The sequence below is a fragment of the Corylus avellana genome, chromosome ca3 (assembly GCF_901000735.1).
Source record: "Corylus avellana chromosome ca3, CavTom2PMs-1.0".
NCBI classification, from domain to species: domain Eukaryota; kingdom Viridiplantae; phylum Streptophyta; class Magnoliopsida; order Fagales; family Betulaceae; genus Corylus; species Corylus avellana.
Window position 1 is genome coordinate 976238 of NC_081543.1, and position 21715 is coordinate 997952.

The 21715-nt window shown below is 35.6% G+C and overlaps 4 protein-coding genes across 6 annotated transcripts; 2 read left to right on the forward strand and 2 right to left on the reverse strand.

The window, feature by feature from the left end:
- Positions 1 to 149: 149 nt before the first annotated feature.
- LOC132175837 (glutamate-1-semialdehyde 2,1-aminomutase, chloroplastic-like) lies at positions 150 to 2297 on the forward strand. The gene is made up of 3 exons (XM_059587903.1): positions 150 to 353; positions 689 to 862; positions 1020 to 2297. Exons 2-3 carry the CDS (start codon positions 782 to 784, stop codon positions 2088 to 2090), a joined length of 1152 nt encoding a protein of 383 aa, XP_059443886.1. The 5' UTR covers positions 150 to 353; positions 689 to 781; the 3' UTR covers positions 2091 to 2297.
- A 721-nt stretch (positions 2298 to 3018) lies between these two features.
- On the reverse strand, positions 3019 to 6196 carry LOC132176553 (membrane-anchored ubiquitin-fold protein 3). 3 transcript variants are annotated; one of them, XM_059588794.1, is made up of 4 exons: positions 6037 to 6196; positions 5703 to 5873; positions 4769 to 4939; positions 3019 to 3433 (listed from the first exon to the last, which is right to left on the reverse strand). In XM_059588794.1, exons 1-4 carry the CDS (start codon positions 6041 to 6043, stop codon positions 3378 to 3380), a joined length of 405 nt encoding a protein of 134 aa, XP_059444777.1. In that variant the 5' UTR covers positions 6044 to 6196; the 3' UTR covers positions 3019 to 3377. The 3 variants fall into 3 exon arrangements, with proteins under 3 accessions (XP_059444777.1, XP_059444778.1, XP_059444779.1); XM_059588795.1 differs by having other exon boundaries at positions 5703 to 5927; positions 6037 to 6193; XM_059588796.1 differs by having other exon boundaries at positions 5703 to 5944; positions 6037 to 6193.
- An 884-nt stretch (positions 6197 to 7080) lies between these two features.
- On the forward strand, positions 7081 to 14206 carry LOC132175637 (RNA pseudouridine synthase 7). Its single transcript, XM_059587641.1, has 12 exons — positions 7081 to 7228; positions 7328 to 7371; positions 7496 to 7573; positions 8067 to 8167; positions 8427 to 8514; positions 8864 to 8942; positions 9118 to 9200; positions 9809 to 9874; positions 11451 to 11507; positions 11904 to 12029; positions 12367 to 12605; positions 13635 to 14206. The coding sequence occupies exons 1-12, from the start codon at positions 7129 to 7131 to the stop codon at positions 13738 to 13740; spliced, it is 1167 nt and encodes a 388-aa protein (XP_059443624.1). The 5' UTR covers positions 7081 to 7128; the 3' UTR covers positions 13741 to 14206.
- Positions 14207 to 16394: 2188 nt separating this feature from the next.
- Positions 16395 to 18338, reverse strand: LOC132175750 (bidirectional sugar transporter SWEET14-like). The gene is made up of 6 exons (XM_059587791.1): positions 18187 to 18338; positions 17856 to 17892; positions 17533 to 17743; positions 17265 to 17426; positions 17040 to 17159; positions 16395 to 16948 (listed from the first exon to the last, which is right to left on the reverse strand). Exons 1-6 carry the CDS (start codon positions 18227 to 18229, stop codon positions 16697 to 16699), a joined length of 825 nt encoding a protein of 274 aa, XP_059443774.1. The 5' UTR covers positions 18230 to 18338; the 3' UTR covers positions 16395 to 16696.
- Positions 18339 to 21715: the final 3377 nt, after the last annotated feature.

A 21715-nucleotide genomic window follows, 5' to 3' on the forward strand; every position in this document is an offset into this window, starting at 1 on the left:
GAAAAAGACGAGAGGAAGCACCAGGCAATAGGAAATAGCATTTCCCACGTGGGATTGAAATGGTAAGTAGTACTACCTATCATCGTACTCTTACGTTCACTTATCTTTGTTCAGCCAATCAGAGAGAGAGCAACAATGGCTGGTAGCCTGGTGCTATGCTCGGAGTAGTACTAAGCCTGGGGCTTTCATGGTGCTCTACGACGAAGATTTCTCAGAGACACTCTTCTTCTTCTTCTTCTTAATCTTCGCAATCAACTGCTCGTCGTTGTTGCGTGAGAATGGCCATCTCGCTCGATGAGAAGAAGAAGAATTACACTCTTCAGAAATCCGAAGAAGCATTCACTGCCGCCAAGGTGCAAATACCGCTCCGACTACCCTCTATTTTCTTTCCCTTTTTTTTTTTTTTTTTTGGATTTTGCTTTTTAAATATTTTGTTGGGTTGGATTTGGATTTGATTTGAGTTTGAGCATGGCTGGACTTGAAATTCTTGGGTTACATAGGAAATGTTTATTTTGAGTTCATTTTTTGTGTGTATTGGTTAATAAAGGAATCAGATGGTGGGAATTGAATTTGGGTCATTGTTTAACTGAGTTCTTGTGTGAACTAAGAGTGAAATTGGACAATTCGCAACTCAAAATGGAGTTTTGTTTTTCTGATGTTTGAAAGGCAAACTTTGTTCTTTTGGTAGGATTTGATGCCTGGAGGTGTGAATTCCCCTGTCCGTGCCTTCAAATCTGTTGGTGGATAACCTATTGTGATCTATTCTGTCAAAGGCTCTCATATGTGGGACATAGATGGCAACAAGAACATCGACTATGTGGGTTCTTGGGGACTGGCAATAATTGGTCATGCAGATGAGGAGGTTCTATTCTTTCTTAAATATAGGAGAATTGAGATTGTCAAAACTTATCCTAGCCAATGCACTCAACTAGACTCCCCTAATCACTTGTTTTCGATTTATCGTTGTAGTCTCTCAGATATTGCAGTGCCTTATGTCCCAAGCTATTATTTCCCTGCAGGTACTTGCTGCCCTGGCTGAAACAATGAAGAAAGGAACCAGCTTTGGTGCTCCTTGTCTGTTAGAAAATGTTTTGGCCGAGATGGTCATCGCAGCTGTTCCAAGCATAGAAATGGTTCGATTTGTTAATTCAGGCACAGAAGCATGCATGGGTGTTCTCCGCCTGGCCCGTGCTTTCACCGGCAAGGAGAAGCTTATCAAGTTTGAGGGCTGTTTCCATGGCCATGCCGATCCATTCCTTGTCAAGGCAGGAAGTGGAGTTGCTACCTTGGGGCTCCCCGACTCCCCTGGTGGTGTCCCAAAAGCAGCCACTTTTGAAACTCTAAATGCCCCTTTCAATAACATCTCAGCCGTGGAAAATCTCTTTGAGATGTACAAAGGAGAGATTGCTGCAATTATCCTTGAACCTGTTGTTGGGAACTCTGGTTTCATTGTTCCTAAACCCGACTTCCTTAATGCCATACGCATACTCTGTACACAAAATGGTGCTCTCCTCATCTTTGATGAAGTTATGACTGGATTCCGTTTATCATATGGTGGAGCTCAGGAATACTTTGGCATAACTCCTGATTTAACAACACTTGGGAAGATCATGGGTGGTGGTCTGCCGGTCGGTGCATATGGAGGAAGGAGGGAGATTATGGAGATGCTGGCACCAGCAGGAACCATCTACCAGTCTGGGACCTTAAGTGGAAACCCATTGGCAATGACCGCAGGCATACACACTCTTAAGCGGTTGCAGAAGCCTGGAACCTATGAATATTTGGATAAGATCACAGGTGAACTTGTTGAAGGTATAGTTGATGCTGGGAAGAAGGCTGGTCATGCAATCTGTGGTGGGCATATAAGTGGGATGTTTGGGTTTTTCTTCACAGAAGGGCCAGTTTACAACTTTGGGGATGCTGCGAAGAGTGATGCTGCAAAGTTTGCAAGGTTTTATAGGGGAATGCTGGAGGAAGGAGTGTACTTTGCTCCTTCACAGTTTGAGGCTGGATTTACAAGCTTGGCGCATACTTCTGAAGATATTCAAAAAACAATAGCAGCTGCTGAGAAGGTTTTACGGCAGATTTAGTGTGTTAATTCCTGTATCTTTAGCCTTCTGTTAGGAAGCCTCAAATTAGTAGTAGTATTATTATTAAGCTAATAAATCATTTCTTTATTAGGTTTTTATTAGCTTAGGATTATTTTTACAATCCTTGTTAGGTTAGGATTATTTCTACCATTCAAAAGTATGCAAGTGCCGTTTGTCTATTCAATAAATAAGAATTTCAATCAATTGCTATAAGCAATATTTGAACGGACATATTCGAAGGCAAATTTCTCCTGATCAGAGACTACAACTCCTCCCTGAAAACCCAATGTAATTCACATCCAAGATATTGCTCAAGAAGAATAGGGGGCCGGGTTGGGGCTTTAAAAAAACAAAAAAAAAAAAAACCTGCCTTTAAACAACTTTTTTCATGCAGGGGTGAGCAAGCGCCCATGCCCAACCTTGAACCCCCTTTTGTCTTCGCCAGTGGCAGTGACCAAATGGAGACCCAATTTGATCGAGTGGCGTTTTCATATACGTACTGATCATAAATGCTTAAAGTACATACTTAAGCAGAGGATTTCATCAATGGAGCAATGACAATACTTCCCCTGCATCACATAGAAATTCTTAATGAAAAAAAAAAAGAGGAGAAAAAAATCACGTGGGAAGAGACCATTGGCTAAGGATTTTTTTTCCCCCCCTTAATATAAGAGCATAATTATATCTTTACAGAAATTGTAAAAATATAATGGATATTTTACCTATTTTCCGTTAGATTTCATAGAAAATCCTAAACGGAAAGAGCTATTATAGTTTGAGAGATCAATAGGAAATTTCTAAAATTTGAGAATAATTTTGAGGGAAGTAAGTGTAGTTTTTCCAAATTAAAAAGAAAAAAATAAATAATAAATGAGAGAGAGAGAGAGAGAGAGAGAGAGAGAGAGAGAAAATCAGAAGGGCGTTGTCATTGAGATATATCAATCATAGACAGATGGGCATTCTCATTGAGATTTCATTGCAGATCGTCTTTACATAGAAAGATGTATACAGATTTGCGGTCCAGGGACAAATCATTCAGGCTAACTTAAGAAATGACACAAAAAAAAAATAAAAAAAGTAAGAAATGCTATTAAAATAGAATATTCAATAGCAGCAACCTTCTGATAGAAAGAGAACTTTGAAGTAATCAACAGCACAGATTTTTTATAAACACATCATCACCAATATGCACTTGGACAGGTGAATGCTGCAACAGACACTGTATGCTTCTGTAGCTAAAGCTTGGACACCAGGGTAAGGTATTCACCAGCTCTGCACAGTTTACCTTCACAATATGGAACAGGAACAGACAATTTTCCTAGGTGAATCATCAATCTTCTTTTCTGTTCAGACAAAGAATCATGCATCGTCAAACTAAGCAGGTTTCAACAACCACAAGGAAAAATGAAATTGTTAGGGTCAGCAAATGATAAATGCCACAAAAATTGACTCGGTCAATATCCTCATAATGGTACCAGTTCAATGCATCATTTGTACTTGTTTAGAAGTAGATTGTATTCGCATTAGACAAATCAACATAAGATACCAACAACTTTCAATGTTCATGGCCAACCAAGACATGGAAAATTATGAAGCTACGGATAGGGGAGCTACGCAATCTGATTAATTATGCATATGTAACACCAAGAGGAAAAAAACTATAAATAGTTACAAATCACTTGTTGTGAGTCAAGCACATAGAAATATAGAATAAAAAAAGCTATTTTGTAACCCTCAAGAAACGCCATAAAGTTTTAGATTGGCAGCATGGATTGTTTAACGAAGGAACACAACTTTTTTTTTTAAAAAAAATTATTTATTATTTTTTTCCTTTTGATGAATTGGACCATAATTTCTTTTGTAAACGGAAAACCCTAGAGGAACATAAATTAATGCTTCTTTTCAGAAAAGAAAATCTCTAGGAAGAATGAAAAGAAGAAGGAAAATTATTCAAGGATCACAGCTTGACCTTGAGAAGAATATTGTTAAGTTATCAAATGCGCCATTTTTGTATTGTCCAATCAAACTCCAATATACTACATGAGTCCAGAACTTGAAATTCTTGTTGCTATAAGAGCCAGCAACACACTAAGAATGCCTGTAATTAATTTGTCCTCCATCCTTAGGTCATCACTATGATACTACCATTTGTCAGGAAGGACTTTCTGAGGAAGTAAGCTGGCCAGTCCTATTTTACGCATTCCTTTTTAGGTAAACAGATCTCTCCAGGCAAGTCTCATGTTTTAACAGCCTGACCATGATTAAGGATCTAGTTCTATTAGCACTGAAGAAATACATAAAAGCAGAAGATATTGACTCATATTTTCTGTACCAGGTTCCATCTTACATATCTTCCTTATTGAAGTATTGGCCACTCTAACAAGGGTTTACAATATTCTTCTCCAGGATAAAGCATAAATGGATACCCAAACTACAACCAAACAGTCTATAAGCATAAAACCTCCGAAAATTAGGCACCACAATGTGTAAAACCAAACTGAGCGGTCACCAAGTGGACATCAATACTCGTGAATTCAACTCGATACTGAAAACATTTTCAATAACAGATCCAAGTTCATACAATGGAATCGAGCTAAATTTCAAAGGCATTGGAAGATATAAAAGCGATCTTCATATGGAATCAAAACATCATGATTTAATTTATGAATGGAAATTACCTGTTTTAGTCTTCGCCAGAGAAGGCTGTACAACAACATGCATTATGATAACACCCCCAGCATTATCACCAAAAGGCATTTTACACTGACCAACAGTCTTGTTGTTTTCCAAAATTTTACCAGAACTAATCAGTTTCACTTCATTTGCCACCTTTGGTATGATTGTTTTACCTACGAATGAAAAAAAGCGTTTAAGAAAAAATAATAACAAGAATCCAGATGAAAGAAATTCCATGCAGTCACCTGATTCAAACATGCTCTTATTATACTCTCGAATCATTGACTTTCAGACAAAAACCAAAGGATTTACTAAAGGAAACACTGGTCCAGCAAGAGCAATCAAAATTTTAAAATGCTTCGAAAATTTCAAGAACTCCAATATCTATTTTATTATTTTACCATACCCATTAGACTGTTTGAAGGCTCAATTTTACATAAGTTCCTGACTAAAATGCAATAACGAAAAATGTTGAATGCCGTTTGCCTAATCCCACAAAACAATAGGGACTTTGATACCCAAAAGCAACTTACCCAAGTAGTTAACCTAAATTTTATTAAATTAGGCTGTTTTAAGGCCTCAGTTCTACCAAAAATACCAATCAAAGTACAACGATGAAAAATGCTGAATGCTCTTATCTAATGCCACAAACCCATCAAACCTCCGACACCCAGTAACCAAATTCAAGCGCTTATTCTAAAACCAGCCAAATTTCTGTGAAATTGGATTCTGATTCGATCTCGAAAATGCTCATTGATAGGAAAAATCCAACAAAAGTCGATTAAAACAAATAAAATCCATCAATTTGTTTTAATCGACCTCCCCTGAATTGAGAAAAAACAAGTATAATCAAAGATTATTAAGAGAAACCCAATTGTAAAGCTACACAGTATAACAAACAAGTGGAGGGCACAGATGACGAGATCAATCACCAACCTTTGGGCCAGTCGGAGACGACCCTCTGCTTGAGCATATCGACGGTGGAGGCAGACGAGTACCGGAACGGCCCCATATCCGACCCATCGTACAGCCTGAACTTTATATCCACCAACTCCTCCTCCGGCATCTGTATTTGACTTTGACTTCTCCTCCCCTCTTCTCCAACCCCTTCCTTCCACGTGTCCCACGGATTGAAATTCGTAAAAAAATCCAATCAAAAACCTAATCAAGCATGAGATCTAACACTTTTGATTTGTTTAACAAGAACCAATCAACCTCTAACGAATGATTTGGATTCAAAATACAGAGGTTAAGAAGTTGAAATCCGCACCTTCCATAGCTTGCGACGATCAGGCTCCACAATTCTTTGGCCCTTTTTTCTTTCTTTAATTTATTTTTCCTTTTTGCTTTGCGGTGGGTTTGAAAGATCGGTGTTCTGTGGGTTGGGTGAGCTGAAGAGAAGGACAATTTGAAGTGTTTCTCAAGCCAAACCGAGCTAGTGAAAACGACGCGGTTTTGGTTGCTTTCGTGGAATTCCGAAACGCCGTCTATGAACGACGACGTTTGAATGTACAGTTCACCATACTGCTTATTGCTTTTAGTGCTGACATTTCCAAATGTGTCCGCTTTTGCATAATCTGTCGGTTTAAAATCCTTAATTCGTTGAGAATTCTACTTAATACGTAGATGTTCTAAAATTCAGTGAATTTCTTAAACTAAACTAACTAAACTAAATTATTGAGATCGTTAACATTTTAGTAGCGGATGTGATAACATGAATTTGAGCCTCTACAAACAATGTAGAAAATGTTTGAGGTGATCTAAATATTGTTTAAAATTACATATTTTATCAACTCAATATTTATTATATTTTAAAAGTAATAAGTTATGATATGATGTAAAGTTTTTAAACAACCGGGAAAACTTTCTTTTAACCTCTTGAATTTTTACTCAATTTGATAAACTCTATTTAAACTTTCAAATCTCTCAATTTGAACTCTTGAACTTTCAATTGCTCTCAATATGGACCTTTTCGTCAATTTTAACCGTCAAAAATATAAAAAAAGACCAAAATATTATTGATTTTTTTTTTTTTTTTTAAATACAAAAACGTTTTAGAATTAAGGATAAAATTGAAAATTTATACAAAAATCAGGGGTATTAACATAACGTTTAAAATCTAACGGAGAGATTTATATTGAGAGTAATTAAAAATTCAAGAATCTAAAATAAAAAATTTAAAAATTTGAAGAGATTTTAAGTTAAAGTTCATGAGCAAAACTGAAGTCTCCTAAACAATTTTATTTGGAGAGAATAAAATCGGTGGAAATTTAGACAGTAAATACGGGGGAGGGAAAAAAAAAAAGAAAAAAAACTCCTCAATACGTATATAGGTCAAAAGCCCAATCAGAAGAAACGGAAGATGCAGAAGAGGAAGCGGGAAGACGCCGAGGAAGACATGGAGATCGTATGGCAAACGCCGGCGAACCCACCTGAGCCGCAAGATTACATCTTCCGTAACGGTAACCAGCCAAACCACAAAAAAAGAAAAAGAAGATAGATTAAAAAAAAAAAAGAAGCGAAGTAATTAGTTTTTTTTTTTTTGGGCGGGAATGATGCAGGGAGGCGCCACGTCAGGCCGTACTACTTCGAGTTCATCTCTCATGTGAGCTGCTTGGATTCGAAAACAGAGACTCTTTCTGAATGTGTTTAGTTTTTCAATAAACCCTGATAGATTGCTTAAACCCTAATTTTTATTCGGGTTTATATGTTTGTGGGGGCTGGCACAGGTTAAGAATCGGTGGGTCGGCAAAACCATCGTCGACTTGTTCGCCGAGGAGTTCAAAGGCAGACCTTATGATTACTATGTAATGCTTTGTTCTTCGTCGTCGTACATGTCTTAAATTTAAATGTCCTTTCTTTTTGGGAGACACTTGGTAATTTAATGTTAGAGTTCCAACCTTGTGTCCGTAATTCATCCCCAATTTAGCCCACTTAGAAGGAAGTTTAGAATATTAATTAAATTAAATTCGCACTTTTATAGTTTAATTTGTGTATATCAGGTTTAGCAAATGCACTCTTTTCTTTTTTTTTGTGATTTTGTAACTATGTATGAGTACTAACAACAGCAATACTGTCTTGTTAATATAACATTGTTGTGCTAACGTTGTGGATTTATGGGTTTTGCTTATAATGCCTTCTCTCTCTTGTCAGCTCTAATTATGCCGTATGTTTATCTCTTCTTGTTTATGTTTATTGTTTATACAGCTGCTTTAGCATTTTTCTCAAATTTTTTTATTTTTTTATTTTTATGTTAGGGACGAGTCTTGAGCTTATGGATCATATGCTTGAATGCTGTAGGTTAGTGCTGTAAAATGTGGACGGATACAAGTTGATGGAGAGATAGTGCCAGTTTCGTACATGGTTAAAAACTCACAGAAGTTAAGCCACTTTGTACACAGGTTTTGTTGCTGTTCTTATAGCGAATTCATTTAAATATCTACAAGAATGTGTTTTCCTCTTAGTTATTTTATTCCAATTTGATTGGTTTCTTTTTGTTCCTTCATGTGTTGATTTGAGATTTTAATTTGGAAATTTTCTATTGGTTTTTCGTTACTTTTGTTTTGTTTTGTTTTGTTTATCATCACTCTTTCTATTATTATGGTATGAAAATGTATTTTGAAGTTATCAAACTGCTAATTGATGTCTCAAAGATTATAGGCATGAACCGCCGGTGATGGCTTTGGGTGTCTCTGTTCTTCAGAAAGAACCAGATGTGCTAACTATTTGTAAGCCAGCATCTGTTCCGGTAAGTCAGCAGTGGTTGTTGATATGTGCATAATATTATGTCGTTGGTTTATGTGACACTTTGGAACACATAACATTTACGCTAAGATATATCAATCATTATGATAGTCTCTATTAATCTTTTTTGATAAGTATAGTCTCTATTAATCTAGAATAATATGATTACTAAAAGATATCATTTAACTCAAGTCCTTTAGTTCTTGATGAAAAATCCATAAAATCCTGCATTTGTGCCTTAGTTGTAACTTTCGTTTCAGGAGAGAGGGGAACTTATCAATTCGCACAGACTAATTTGAATTCATATTTTTAACTTAACAGTCTTAAATATTTGTTCTTTTGCTGTCATGCAGGTGCATCCCTGTGGTCAATATCGTAAAAACACCGTTGTTGGCATCCTTCAAGCAGAGCATGGCCTGGCACCTCTATTTCGTATCCAAAAGATAATAGTGTTGGAACCAAATATTGGATTTTTAAATGAAAATTGTTCTAAATTCTAATTGGGCTTCTAATTTTAATTCATTAGATTAGCTTCTTGTTCTAGTTGAATTATTTGCCTGCTCTTTTGTTGTCCAATTTTGTGTTTCCTTGACGTGATTGTGGTCAGCGGTTCATCGACTTGATCGTCTCGTCTCAGGACTCCTTATTTTGGCCAGAAATGCTTCAAAGGCTGACCTTTTTAGGCAACAGGTAAACCTTATACTACTGTTTTGGCAATGTGAAACTTCTAGTGAGCAAGAAACCAAACATCTTTTACCCTAAAATATGAGACAGAATCATGAATGTATTAACTAAAAGAAAAAGGATGGTTTCTCAGACACAATAAAGTTAAGGACTGCCAAATAAATTAAATTTGTAAGGTGCCTACTTGTTGTGCAGTCTTGACCCAGATTTTAGTAGAATGTCATTTCATAATGCTTGCAGTTTTTTTACTTATCAAAAAAAAATAATGCTTGCAGTTTTCTTTCTGAGATCAAGGATCTTTATCCTGTCACTCATATTGTTGATGAAAATTAGAGAATGTTCAGTAGGTTCATCATATAATTTTAGGACATACTGGCTGATGGAACTAGTATAAGGCTTGTGTGTTGCACACTCCCGTAACGGGTTACTGCGTAATGTTGTTTAATGACAATGACCTTCTTTCTAAGACCAAAGATCTTTATTGTGTCACTATTATTGTTGAAGAAAATTGAAGAGTTGCATAGAGAATCTATATGGTACTTGTTATAAAATTCACACCTGCACGTATGCGAACATGTTTCTTACTGACTTGGAGTCTAATGTGATTATCACAGATTGAAGCTAAGTTGGTGAAGAAACAATATATTGCGAAAGTCGTAGGGGAATTTCCGGAGGATGAGGTATGCATTTGTTTAAGTTAGCTGCACAGGTAATACACATTCGTCCATTTCTCTTTCTTTTTCTCTCTGTAGAATCTCAGGTAACATAACTATTGTACAAGTGGATCTGGAATTTTCCTGATCCATTGGTAAGCAGACTCAAATTATTCTCCTCGGTATCTTTTGTCTTTATGATATTTTTCTTCTGCATTAGAGCATAGTATCTAATCATGGACACATGCTGTGGGGTTTGTTTTCAAATCACTCTACGAATCTGTCTTTATTTAGGCCTGAGTAGTTAGGGTGTGGTGTTCATAGATCACCTACTTGAATGTTAGAATTGTAACGACCCAAAGAAAAGCGCTAGTCACATCCGCACTATTACCCCAAAATGACTAGTAAATTTGAAGCTTCTCTAGAATTCATTATAAAGCTCAGTTTCACCTAGTAACTAGGCAATGTGGGACTTATTACCCATAACTATCTTTTATAAACCACCCACTCTATATGGGCTTCTTCTCATCTTCCCAATATAGGACCAGGGTGTTACAAACTCCCTCTCTTATATTCCTGACATTCTTGTTAGGGTCACGTCATGCAGTGCTCCAATACCACATCACTTGGCGTTATTAGGTGGCTCTGATATCACTTGTAACGACCCAGAGAAAAGCGTTAGCCACATCTGCGCTATTACTCCAAAATGACTAGTTAATTTGGAGCTTTCCTATAATTCATTATAAAGCCCAGTTTTACTTAATAACTAGGCAATGTGAGACTTAACACTCATGACTATCTTTTATAAACCACCCACTCTATGTGGGCTTCTTCTCATCTTCCCAATATGGGACCGGAGTGTTATAAGAATAGTGGACATTAGATTATCATATTATACTCCACTTTATTTTTTCAGGGATGTCACAACTCTTCTCTCTCTCTCCATGTTGCATGCTACAGAATTTTTGTTTCCTTGCTTGAAAAATGGTCTATGATTTTCAAAATTATTTGAGTCGGTGTGGCATTATGTTTGAAGAACTGTGATGTGGTTGTGATTTTTTTGAGGCATTTATGCATGGCAGAGTACTATGTGCATCTTGAAGAAATTCAATCATATTCTGAACGGTGTTCCACTTAATCTTGGTCAAGTTGATGATCATTTATATGCCTTACATTGTAAAGAACTCTTATAGGTTGGATGTAACATAATGGGAAGCATAAGGCAAAGCTGAACACGATAAATTGCTGCTTATTTATAGAAATAGATATACTTGGTTTCTATCTGTTTTTGCTCTGAATTACATAGTTGAGAAATGGTACACACAACTCCAACTCTCACACTCCCTAACGTGGCATGTAAAATTACAATTAGATCTTGGATAGTGTTCCAATGGTGATTTTGGATGCCACATCAGGGAGTGTGAGACTGGGAGTGAGAATGTGTATAACATTTCTCTTATAGGGTTTAGGTGAACCCACCAATTTGCAGCTTTCAATTATATGTTCACGATTCAGTGATATGGATATTAGAAGCGTTGTTCTGTCATATGCTTAAATCACTATTATTTCCCCATTTCACAATTATTTTGAATCTTCTTTTCAGCAAATTGTTGATGCTAACGTAGATTATAATGCTCGAGAAGGAAGGAGCACAGCAGAGGTGAGTTGTTTTATTCAACCCTCTCTAATGGCAGAACTATAGATGCTATTAACTGTGAGAGGAGAAACACAGAGAGAAGAAAAAGGTGAGAAAAGAAAGAGAGGGGGAGTTGGGGGTTGAATAGGATGAGCTGTTATTGTTGGTTCTTACTAATGAGTAACACTAGGAGAGTGTGTGCCTAGCTCTTTTCGCTGCTTGTTAAAGCAAGCGTTTTCCTCTCTTTTTTTTTTTTTTTTTTTTTATAATTTTTTTTTATTTTTAATTCATTTGACTTGACTGTAACTCTTTGCCATGGTCGTTAGTGATTACTAAATTGTCTATTAAAGGCATTTGATTTAAATGAGACAATTAATGAAGTACGTTTACTGAACCCATAAGCAACTTTTGTTTATGCAGGTTAGAGATACTAGCAGTGATACTCCTGCAAAAGGGAAGACTGCTTGTACAAAATTTACTCGGATTAGTACAAATGGAACTCATAGCATTGTTTTGTGTGAACCAATCACGGGCCGATCTCATCAAGTAAGAGAATTTGACTCGTTACATGGGAATGTTAACATTATCCGTAGCAATATTTTAAGAGAGGGTCTGCTGCTTCCACGAAAAAAAAGAAAATTTTTGTTGGTTTTTGTTTTGCCTTCGTGATTTTGCTGTCAGGGCGAATATTTGTTCTCAGCAGAACTTGTGAACTTTTTATTGTGTTTTTTTTTTAATTTTCTTTATAAAGCTCTCTTACATTTCATTTTCTTCTTCCTTTGAAATTTCCCTTAAATACATATGTTTTGGTGAACTAGCTTTGTTATATTTCTGGTTTGAATTAAATCAAGTTCTAACACTCTCCCCCCCACCTCCCGTGTAGATACGTGTCCATTTGCAGTATACTGGGCATCCAATAGCCAACGATTTGCTTTACCTTTCTGAACATATAACTGATAGGTCTGCTGGAGGAATGAGTGCTGATAGAGCTGCTGTTAAATCACACCATTCTCTAAAGTCAAGTTTTTATGATAAATGTCTCGATGAATATGAAGAAAACTCTGGAGATGAGTTTAGCATTGATCCTTTGTGTACAAATTGCCCAAATCTGGTTCCAAAAGGGTAAGGGACTTTCTTTTATGATAAGAAATTTGTTGGAATGTAGTTAGATTTTACTTAACTTATATGGTGAAATATGTCATGAATATATTGTCGGTGTGAAGGGATCTACCAATTGCACTGGCCACATAGCTCAGGGCACTGGGAAACCAGTCTTCTGAGGTTTCTGCTGAGTGAAAGAGTATTTATTTGCTTGTGGTTCAATCTTTTGTCAGATTCTCGATTATGTTATAATGAGAAACTTACCAAGTTAGTTCTGATTTCTTTTTTTGTGCTTGATACTATCATGTCTTCCATTTAGGTGGAACATGTTATGGTGTCACATTTTGAGACAAATATAGCAAGGTTGTCTGAAGAATTTATTCACCGTTGCATTGTTAAAAAGAAAAGAAAAAAAAATAGAGAGATTAGGAAAAAGATATGATAGAAAATGCCTATAGATTGGATCTGTCTTATGAAGTATCTATGAGAAATGGATTAGAAAACTTGGGATCTGCTTAACATATATTTACCAGCAACTTGAACCATATTTACAATTGAGACTAAAATACTCTCTTTCTCTGTTACAAACAACTTACAAGATACTTAACATAACGTTGAAGATAATTGTTCATCTTTCTAATTTCTAATATTTTTCAATTCTTGTACCAAGAAATTGTCTCTGCATGAATTTTGCAATTTTCTAGTGGAATGGTGACTGTCCATTCAGGTCCATATTGAGGATCTATTAGGTTGAGAGTGCACCTTGTCTTTGCAGAGCGATATTAATGTGATGTATTCAATAGTTATCAATTTTTACAGAAGACTTGAGAAGTTAGTGGCATTAACATTTTGGTATGAGCAACATGGAAAGATTACACTTATCAAGATTCACCGTCTATGCTTGCTTGAGTGGTTCATCATTTGGGAGCTGAGTCACATACTTCTAATCATTCCATATTCTTCTCTGAATATGCTTCATTTTATTCTCTACTGCTAAAAAAAAGGGTATTCTTTGTCCACGATTTCACTTTGTTACTTTTTAAATTGCAGATACGATGCACTTGAAGAGGGTTTGTGGCTACATTGTTTTAGATACTCTGGACCTGGATGGACCTATGAATGCCCATATCCAGATTGGGCATCATCAATAAGCTAATCAGTCGATTCTTTCCTCTCTTTTTCTCCTTTTTAAATTCATGCCCTGAGAAAATTGTATTGCTCTCCTGTTCTGAAAAATACTGAGAAAATTGTCAACTTGGGTTAACCCTGTTTACTGAAGAGCATGGTCAATCAGTCATAGGAGTGTCCTGCTAAGTTGTGGATTTGCAGGTTCATCGTGTGAAGACCATATATGCTTTTGTGGGTCATGGATTCCAACCAACAATGCCTGTTTCTTTATCCAGATTTGGCCCTTACCCTTGCTAGACAGCCATCAAATGTTTATGCACAAAGGAGAAGGGAGTCCTCCTTTGGCTTTATTTCTTTCTTTAATGTAAAAGATTAGCAGATCTACTATATAGTGTGTACTGGTGAGCTGACCAACACTTGAACTGTATTGAGCTGCATGCATGTAATTCCAGTTCCATATGCACTGCTAAATATTTATATCACCGTCTTGATTAAAGCATGTACTTTTATAATGGTTTTGAATCTTTTTAGGATTGTGCCCTTTTTTTGGAGAATCTGAAATATCGTCCGCTCCTCCACACCAAATCTCAGTTCGTGGTAATTTTATGTATTTTTAACCAATCAATTTCCCACCCAAATGTTCAGGGGTTCTAGCAATTTAATTGGGGGACATTTCTTTCTTTTAAACATAATTTTAGTCAAAGATTCTCCCACTAGGCCATTAAAAAGTACCGAGTCCCCGAAGTTCATGGAGAACAAATTTCATAATCAAGTGGTTATAATTTAAATATAGGTCGCAATTATTGCTAATGCCCACACTAATATATGTGTTTGTGCTCATTCAAGATTCTGGCTAAGAAAATCTGATTGCCTCTTTGTCCTTAATATTTGCTATGATGAGCTAGTATTAAGGACAGCTTTTCTCTAAACTTTTTAATCCAGTCTATTAAACTCACATATGATTTTGTACTCACTGACATTTTTTTTTTTTTTTTAATTAAAAATGTATATAGTATGTACTTGTGTGCTTTAAAAATATATGTTAGTTTAACAAATTATGATGAAATAATTTTTTCCAATCCAGTTTAGAATGAAAAAATTTGTCGGATTATTAAAGAATAAACATTACTATTAAAAAATGATGATGGTAATCATACGAGCCAACTCATGCAACTATAACAAAAGGCAATCAACATTAGATGGTTTAAATTGAGCAGCATGTGTACGGTACAAGGTGGATATTAGCTACAAATTGTTGTAAAAGAATTGTTGGTCTAGTATTTTTCATAAATTAATATGTATTATTAAAGTTTAGCCTAATAGAAAACTTCAAATAATTTAACCATTTAAATCATTATTTTGGACAACTTTAAACTGATTTAGTTTACTGCTGTGAGCATTCCTACAAGTTGGCTACAGCTTGATAGATACACAAGAGATAAACTAGTCATACTTGCACTTCTCACGGCTAGAGTTTGAATTCAGAATAGAGACACTATTTGAAGGCAGAAAACAAAAAACAAAAAAAATCAAATAGTTTGAGGCTGCCCAGAAAGCTAATATTCAAGGCTCTGGAAGGCATTGCCCATATATAGCACTATAGCAGTGAAGAAAGCAGGTGTACAGAAGGCCATAATCCACATAAACTACTCTAAACTCATTGTCCTTAGAATGGAGATTGGAGACAGCACACCTACACTCGTACGTGCATCTCTGACTCTGATGAAAAGACATACTAAATTGTCTCAAGGCCATAAAAGACAAGATTCTCTCATAGTGAAATTCACATGCATAATGCTTACCTACCCTTTATTTCCTCCAGTGCCTGCCAAGGGCTACCACTGAACATTGATATGGTAGGGCCACTCAGATCTGACTGAGACCAACTTTCAAGTCATTTGACACTTTACATATGCAGAATCTGAAATTCTCCACTATTTGGATTCATGGGAGCCCCTTTTTTTTTGTCTGTAATTCTCCATTCATTCGCTGAGGGTTGGCCTAAAACAACAACACTATCACAACAAGTGGATTGGTCAAAAACATGAAAAATAACAAGCCCCTCGCCTTTTGTGCTGGTTAGGCACTCTTATGTTTTTTTTTTTTTTGACCTATTGTATGTACCTAAGTTGATACTATGGCGATATGAAAAAACATTATGCGTGAACTCAATTATTGGAATAAAGTAATAATACTATTCACACCCATTTTTCACACTCATTTTACTTCGACTGACGTAACGTACTTTAAGTAGCTTTTATTTTTTTAAGTGGTTAACTTGGAAAACCACTTAAAATATGTCACAACTATTAATGGTATAAAATGGATATGAAGAGTAGCATTACTTAGTGCAATTTGGCAATAGGACCAACAACATATATATTTTAGTTTTCAGGCAAAGAGCGGGCCACACATCCAACCATTGTGGGGGTATTTTTGCCTTGCAAGTTAAAGATAATACTTTGTGTCATGAAGTAATAGTTGGTATTGGTACTAATTAGGGTATTGCAACTTTGAGTGCAAAGTTAAGTAGTTCATAATTAGTAAGATTATTAAGTAAAAGATCTGACTTATCAATTTCTCTTAATTATTTCACCAATTATAAATTTGTACTTGCGGCCACTGGTACTCTTTTTGTTTTGTGCAGTTAAAGCCAAAGGCTATAAATCACTCAAGCTTCTTTTTTTTTTCTTGCAATAATATGATGGGGACACTTAAATTACAGAGAGATAGCTAGAGAGAGACCCCTTGCATGCTTTGAGTGAAGACTTAAAAGTGCTCTGCACTAGGATCTTGAGGAGGGAGGGACATACTAAGAGATCAGACACACTAAATGACTACTTAACCCCTAGCCTTGGCTCTTAAGTACTACAGTAACAAGCAAATTTAAACCAAACTTCACATAAACACAAACAAATTAAAAACTACCACGTCCTCTTGAATGGTTAATTAAGGTTTGGTGGAGTACGTAGTACTCATCAATATCATCCATCCATGTCTGTCTTGGATTCTTGTGCCTTTTCCTTCTCAATTATTTGATTTACATTCCCATTTGAGAGAGAAACCACAGAATTCAGCTCCGGACACACAAGTGTGGTAAGCTTAACTGCATCAATGATGTGCTCAGGTACATGTAGCTTTGGCTCCTCCAGGACCAGAACCGAACTGGCCCTCTTGTAAAATATGTAGAGCAGCATCTGAACAATGCCAAAGAGAAACCCCACTGTATTTGGAAGCTGTTGATGATGCCAAGAAGAAGAAGTTGATGATAGAATTAGCATTGAGTAGTTGGAGGTTTATAATTATAATAATGCATGCAGTACTTACAGCAATATAATAGTCCTTGAGAAAAAGTCCATAAAAGAACCACATCACTGCGCCTAAGGTGAGGAAGAAAGACAAAGGAAATGGCATGTACTCGACACTTTTTGTTCTTATGACTTGTCTCTGCAGAATATGAAGAAATTAACTAATTAAGGTAAGCCGAGAAATAAGGGAAGATTTTGTCTCAAAGTAAAAGCCATGAAAATTCCTGGTTAATTAGCTTCTCACCAAGATACAAAGAGGTGCAGCAAACACACTAAGGTTAAAAACCAAGCAAATCCATCCAAGAATCTGGATACGTTTTGTGCCTTTTGCTAGGTAGAGAGTGAGGAGAAGCATGAGGCCGAAACCAAAAACATTTAGCAGGAGAAAAAGCTTCACAGTCGTGATCTGATAAAAGATAGTAGAATTATTATTATTATTATCCAGTTAGAATAATATTAATTAATTAAAGAAGCATCATGAGGGTGATTTTGTGAGATCTATATATATATACCCTTGCCATCCTGGTTGCATAGAATAAGAACAAGATAATGTAGATGGACTCAATTAAGCAGCCAACTGAGTTTATGGTGATAAGAAGATTTGCATCTTTCTTAAGCATCGCATAGTAGATCCACAGCATTGAACTGAAGAGTGCAATCACATAAGGAACTGATTGAAAACCTTCTGTGGATTTCCTCTTATATATCTGATAGAATGTTGGCCTGCAACAAAAACCAATAAATAAATCACATTCTTATTCACTAATTAGTCACGTTGAGTTAGAAAAAGAAGAAAGCAAAAACAGAAAAAAAAGTAAAAAAGAAGAGCGCTTACAGTGGAGCAAGGTAGACCATAAATGAGATGATGTTGCCTACAAGAATAATAAAAAAAGAAAAAAAAAACATGAATAACAAAGAATGTCAATTCTTTAAAGAATTTTATAGCCATTCACCTTCCTACAATTATATAGTAATTTGATATCAAATAGTTAGAGGAGAAACTTTGAAAACATATATAACTACTATATATGTGTGTATATATAGCTGCATGTGCATTAAGTTACGTGGAATTACATTAGGATTAATTAGGTCACTATCTAGGGTAAAAAAGAATAGGTGAAGGAAAAATTTTGGTAACTGGTTACAATAAAACTTTGTATATATACCTAGAAGGCCAAATGCAAAAGCCAATGACTGGTGAAAGGCCATTTCTGCTACTCTCTTCGACAGAAACCTAAAGACTTCTCGATCCCTCTCTCTCTAGCTAAAGAGCAGTGTTTTCAAGTGAACCCCCTTAGCTATCTCGTATCACTCAATGGCACAAGGGTGTCACGTTTTATAGTGAGGAGGGGTACAGCCAAGTGGGATTCAATCAAGTTGCAACTTGCGAGCATGTGTGAACCAACACAGTGTAACTTTCGGTTCTTTCCCACTTGTTTACTCTGGAAACACTGCACAAATAACCTTAATTAGTATGTTCTTATCGTACAAAACCCCACCTCATTAAGTAAACCCTACTTCCTACCATTCCTAGTATCACACCAATAGGTGTGGTCCCACTTAGTCCCTTTCTTATGTGTCACCCACTTAATGGTTTTAAGGTTTACAACTCATAGCTAGTTAGGAATGCTCAGACTTCCGCTAGTTGGAATTCCGTGTAAACAATTTTTAATACGATTAGCAATTTGATACGAATCAACACAAAATCAGTGGATCATTTTATGATTTACCTATATAATTTTATACCTATACAACCCAACACGCCAACACGAATTACTACTTCTAGTATCTGATATATGAGAGGCTATTCAGGCTCTATATATATATATATATATATATATATATATATATATAAGTTTGAACAGATATTTAAACAATCCAAACAAGTGACATTCAAATCACTTGAATAAGTGAGATCTGAACAATCTCTCACATATGACACTCATTTACTGGATCTTGGTCGTAAACTTCCTTGGTCTTTAGGGTATAGTGGAATTAATTCCTCTACTTGCCAAGTGACCAAGCTCATTGAACCATAATGTTTGTTGCTATCAATTGCTCGATTAAGTAATTAAAACGCACCATCCAATTAAACCCGTTTCGGGAAAAAAACACAGCGGTACAATTTAGCAATGTGAGTGGACGAATTTTGCCCATTCTCCTCCTTTTCAGTAAGATTCTCTATTAATTAGTTAAGGAAAATGACTGGGTGACTCTTGAGAAGTACTTCCCGACAACAAAAAAACAAAAGGCACAACAAGACAGTGGATGGGGCCTGTACTATATATCAGAAGTAGGGAGCCCACTTGCTCTTTGTAGGGATCCGGCCGGAGCCATTAGATCAGAATCCACTAAGCAGCTTTTTGATTTGTAATCGCACTTGATGAGGGAGAGGTCTGCCAAATGTTTGCCTAATTGGCATAAAGAAGCAATCAAACGGTGGATAAGAGGGTGATGGTGATGATGGATGATACATATATATGCTGCCTTGCCCAGTCAGGGAACACCTATGGTAACTCGTAGTTGACACACAGCCGCTATGCTATATCTTAGCTACTCCTGTATAATATTTCTGTGTACTGGTTTTTGAATCACCTAGCCACCTGCTGCTCACATGCCCACGATCATCTCCTGTCCATGCCTGAGCGGAAAGGAGATGTTTACTAAAGCCTAATTACCATTAAATTAATCTCTCTCTCTCTCTCTCTCTCAAGTTTGGACCTCAAAAGCTACTAGGGGTCTGCTTGAATTTGTCGTTTAAAAACATAATTTTTAAAAGCGTAATTAAGTGTTTGGTAATGATTTGACCTTTAAAATCGCACTTTAACATTTAAAATTTTACTTTAACTTTTTAAGTTGATCATTTTAAAAAATTGACCTATTTCCCTATGATTATGTTTTCAAACCATAATTTTTAAAAAATGCACTTTCAAACGATACTATTTTCAAAATTTTGTTTAAAACTTCATTTAAAAAAAAAAATGCATTTTTATCCTACAAAATCGCAAAACCAAACGAACTCTAATTCATAACTTTTTATGGCCTATTACCCCCCCCCCAAAAAAAAAAAAAAAAGGAGGGGAGGCTCAGGGGGAGGGTGGGGGAGTGTTGAAATGCAAAAGCTTAATAGAATAGAGCTACCCATGGTTTTTTTTTATTTTATTTTATTTTATTAATTCGTACACAGAATTTGATGGGTGAAATCCAAATTCTAGCTAGATCACACCCACATACATATATACTGTTTTTAGTTCGAATTGATATTGATTTTTCAAACTTTTTATTAGTGGAGAAGTTATAAACTCCTAAAGAATAATAGAGAATTAGATAAGAATATGCGTTTGGAGAAGTACGGCAAGAATATTGGTGGCATCCCGGCCAGGTAAAGATTATGGTTTAAATTAATGTTTCTTAAGGTGGCCGGTCATTTGTTTTTCTCTAATTGATCATTTAGTATAACTCATGCCATAGATCATAATTTTATCCCACAATATTGACATATAGTCCTAATTTTTGAATCAATCAATGTTAAAAAAATAAATAAAGGGTTGGTTGAAACTGTTATATTATTGTGAGATAGTTATAAGATAAAAATATGGTATATAACATTACTTTTTCAAACATGAAGTTGAAAAGAGATCAATGATGGTTGTATTTTGTTTTGAGTAATTAAAGTTATTTAGTAAACGATTATACGACTATCATATAACTAAGATAACGTGACAATGAAAATCAATATTTGAATCAACAAATGCTTGTAAAAAAAAAAAAAAATCAATGACTTATTTTCATTATTATATCATTTCAGTTGTATGAAAGTCTGAAAGTCTATATATAACGGTATACTAAATAATATTTTTCTTTTCTTTTATTTTATTATTCAAATTCGTTGTAGGTTAAAAGGAAATGATCCTACAATTTCGCATTCAAAAAATTAACTTTGTCAGTAATATTAGTAAATAATACTTGAAAGTGAAAATATTCCCTGGAGTCTTAGTGCATTAAGGAATAATTTTGTGATTATTCAATTTCCGTACAATTTTCTGTTATGCTTAGCGCAAATACTGATCAGTCAAGACTAGTGCTGCCCCTTCTTTAAAAGGGCAAGCCACCCGTGGGGAGGGAGAACTGAGGAGGGCTTCACCTACGTGTGCCTTTTTGTTTTTTTAGCACCTATATATGTGTGCCTTTTACTTTATAATTCTCTTATACCAAAAATGGAGGGAAAAAAAAAAAAAAAAACCAATGCTTTTAATTAATTAAGAGTATTATTAGGAATATTAAAATTTTTATTATAAATTTTTACAAACTAACAGGACAATATACATGACGATGGACACTTACTACATAGATTACTAAAATTGAATTGACATGTGGCAGTTCACTGTCACGTTTATGTGACAGTGGACTGCCATATAAACAAACATGATGGTCTAGGTGAAACTTGGTACACACCTTAAAGTACGGGAGTACTATCATATATGTATATATATAAGAAAATTATAGTAAAATTTGTAACACCCAAACATTATTTTCGAAGAACAATTGCCTTAGCCTGATGACGATCCGTGACTCATACCACTTACGAGATCAATCTTGGCAGTAAAACGACAAGGTTCTTGGAAGAATTATTTCTACAAAACGGGCCCATAAAGTTCCAACTTTTTTACTTCAATAAAATATTCTATAGATCTA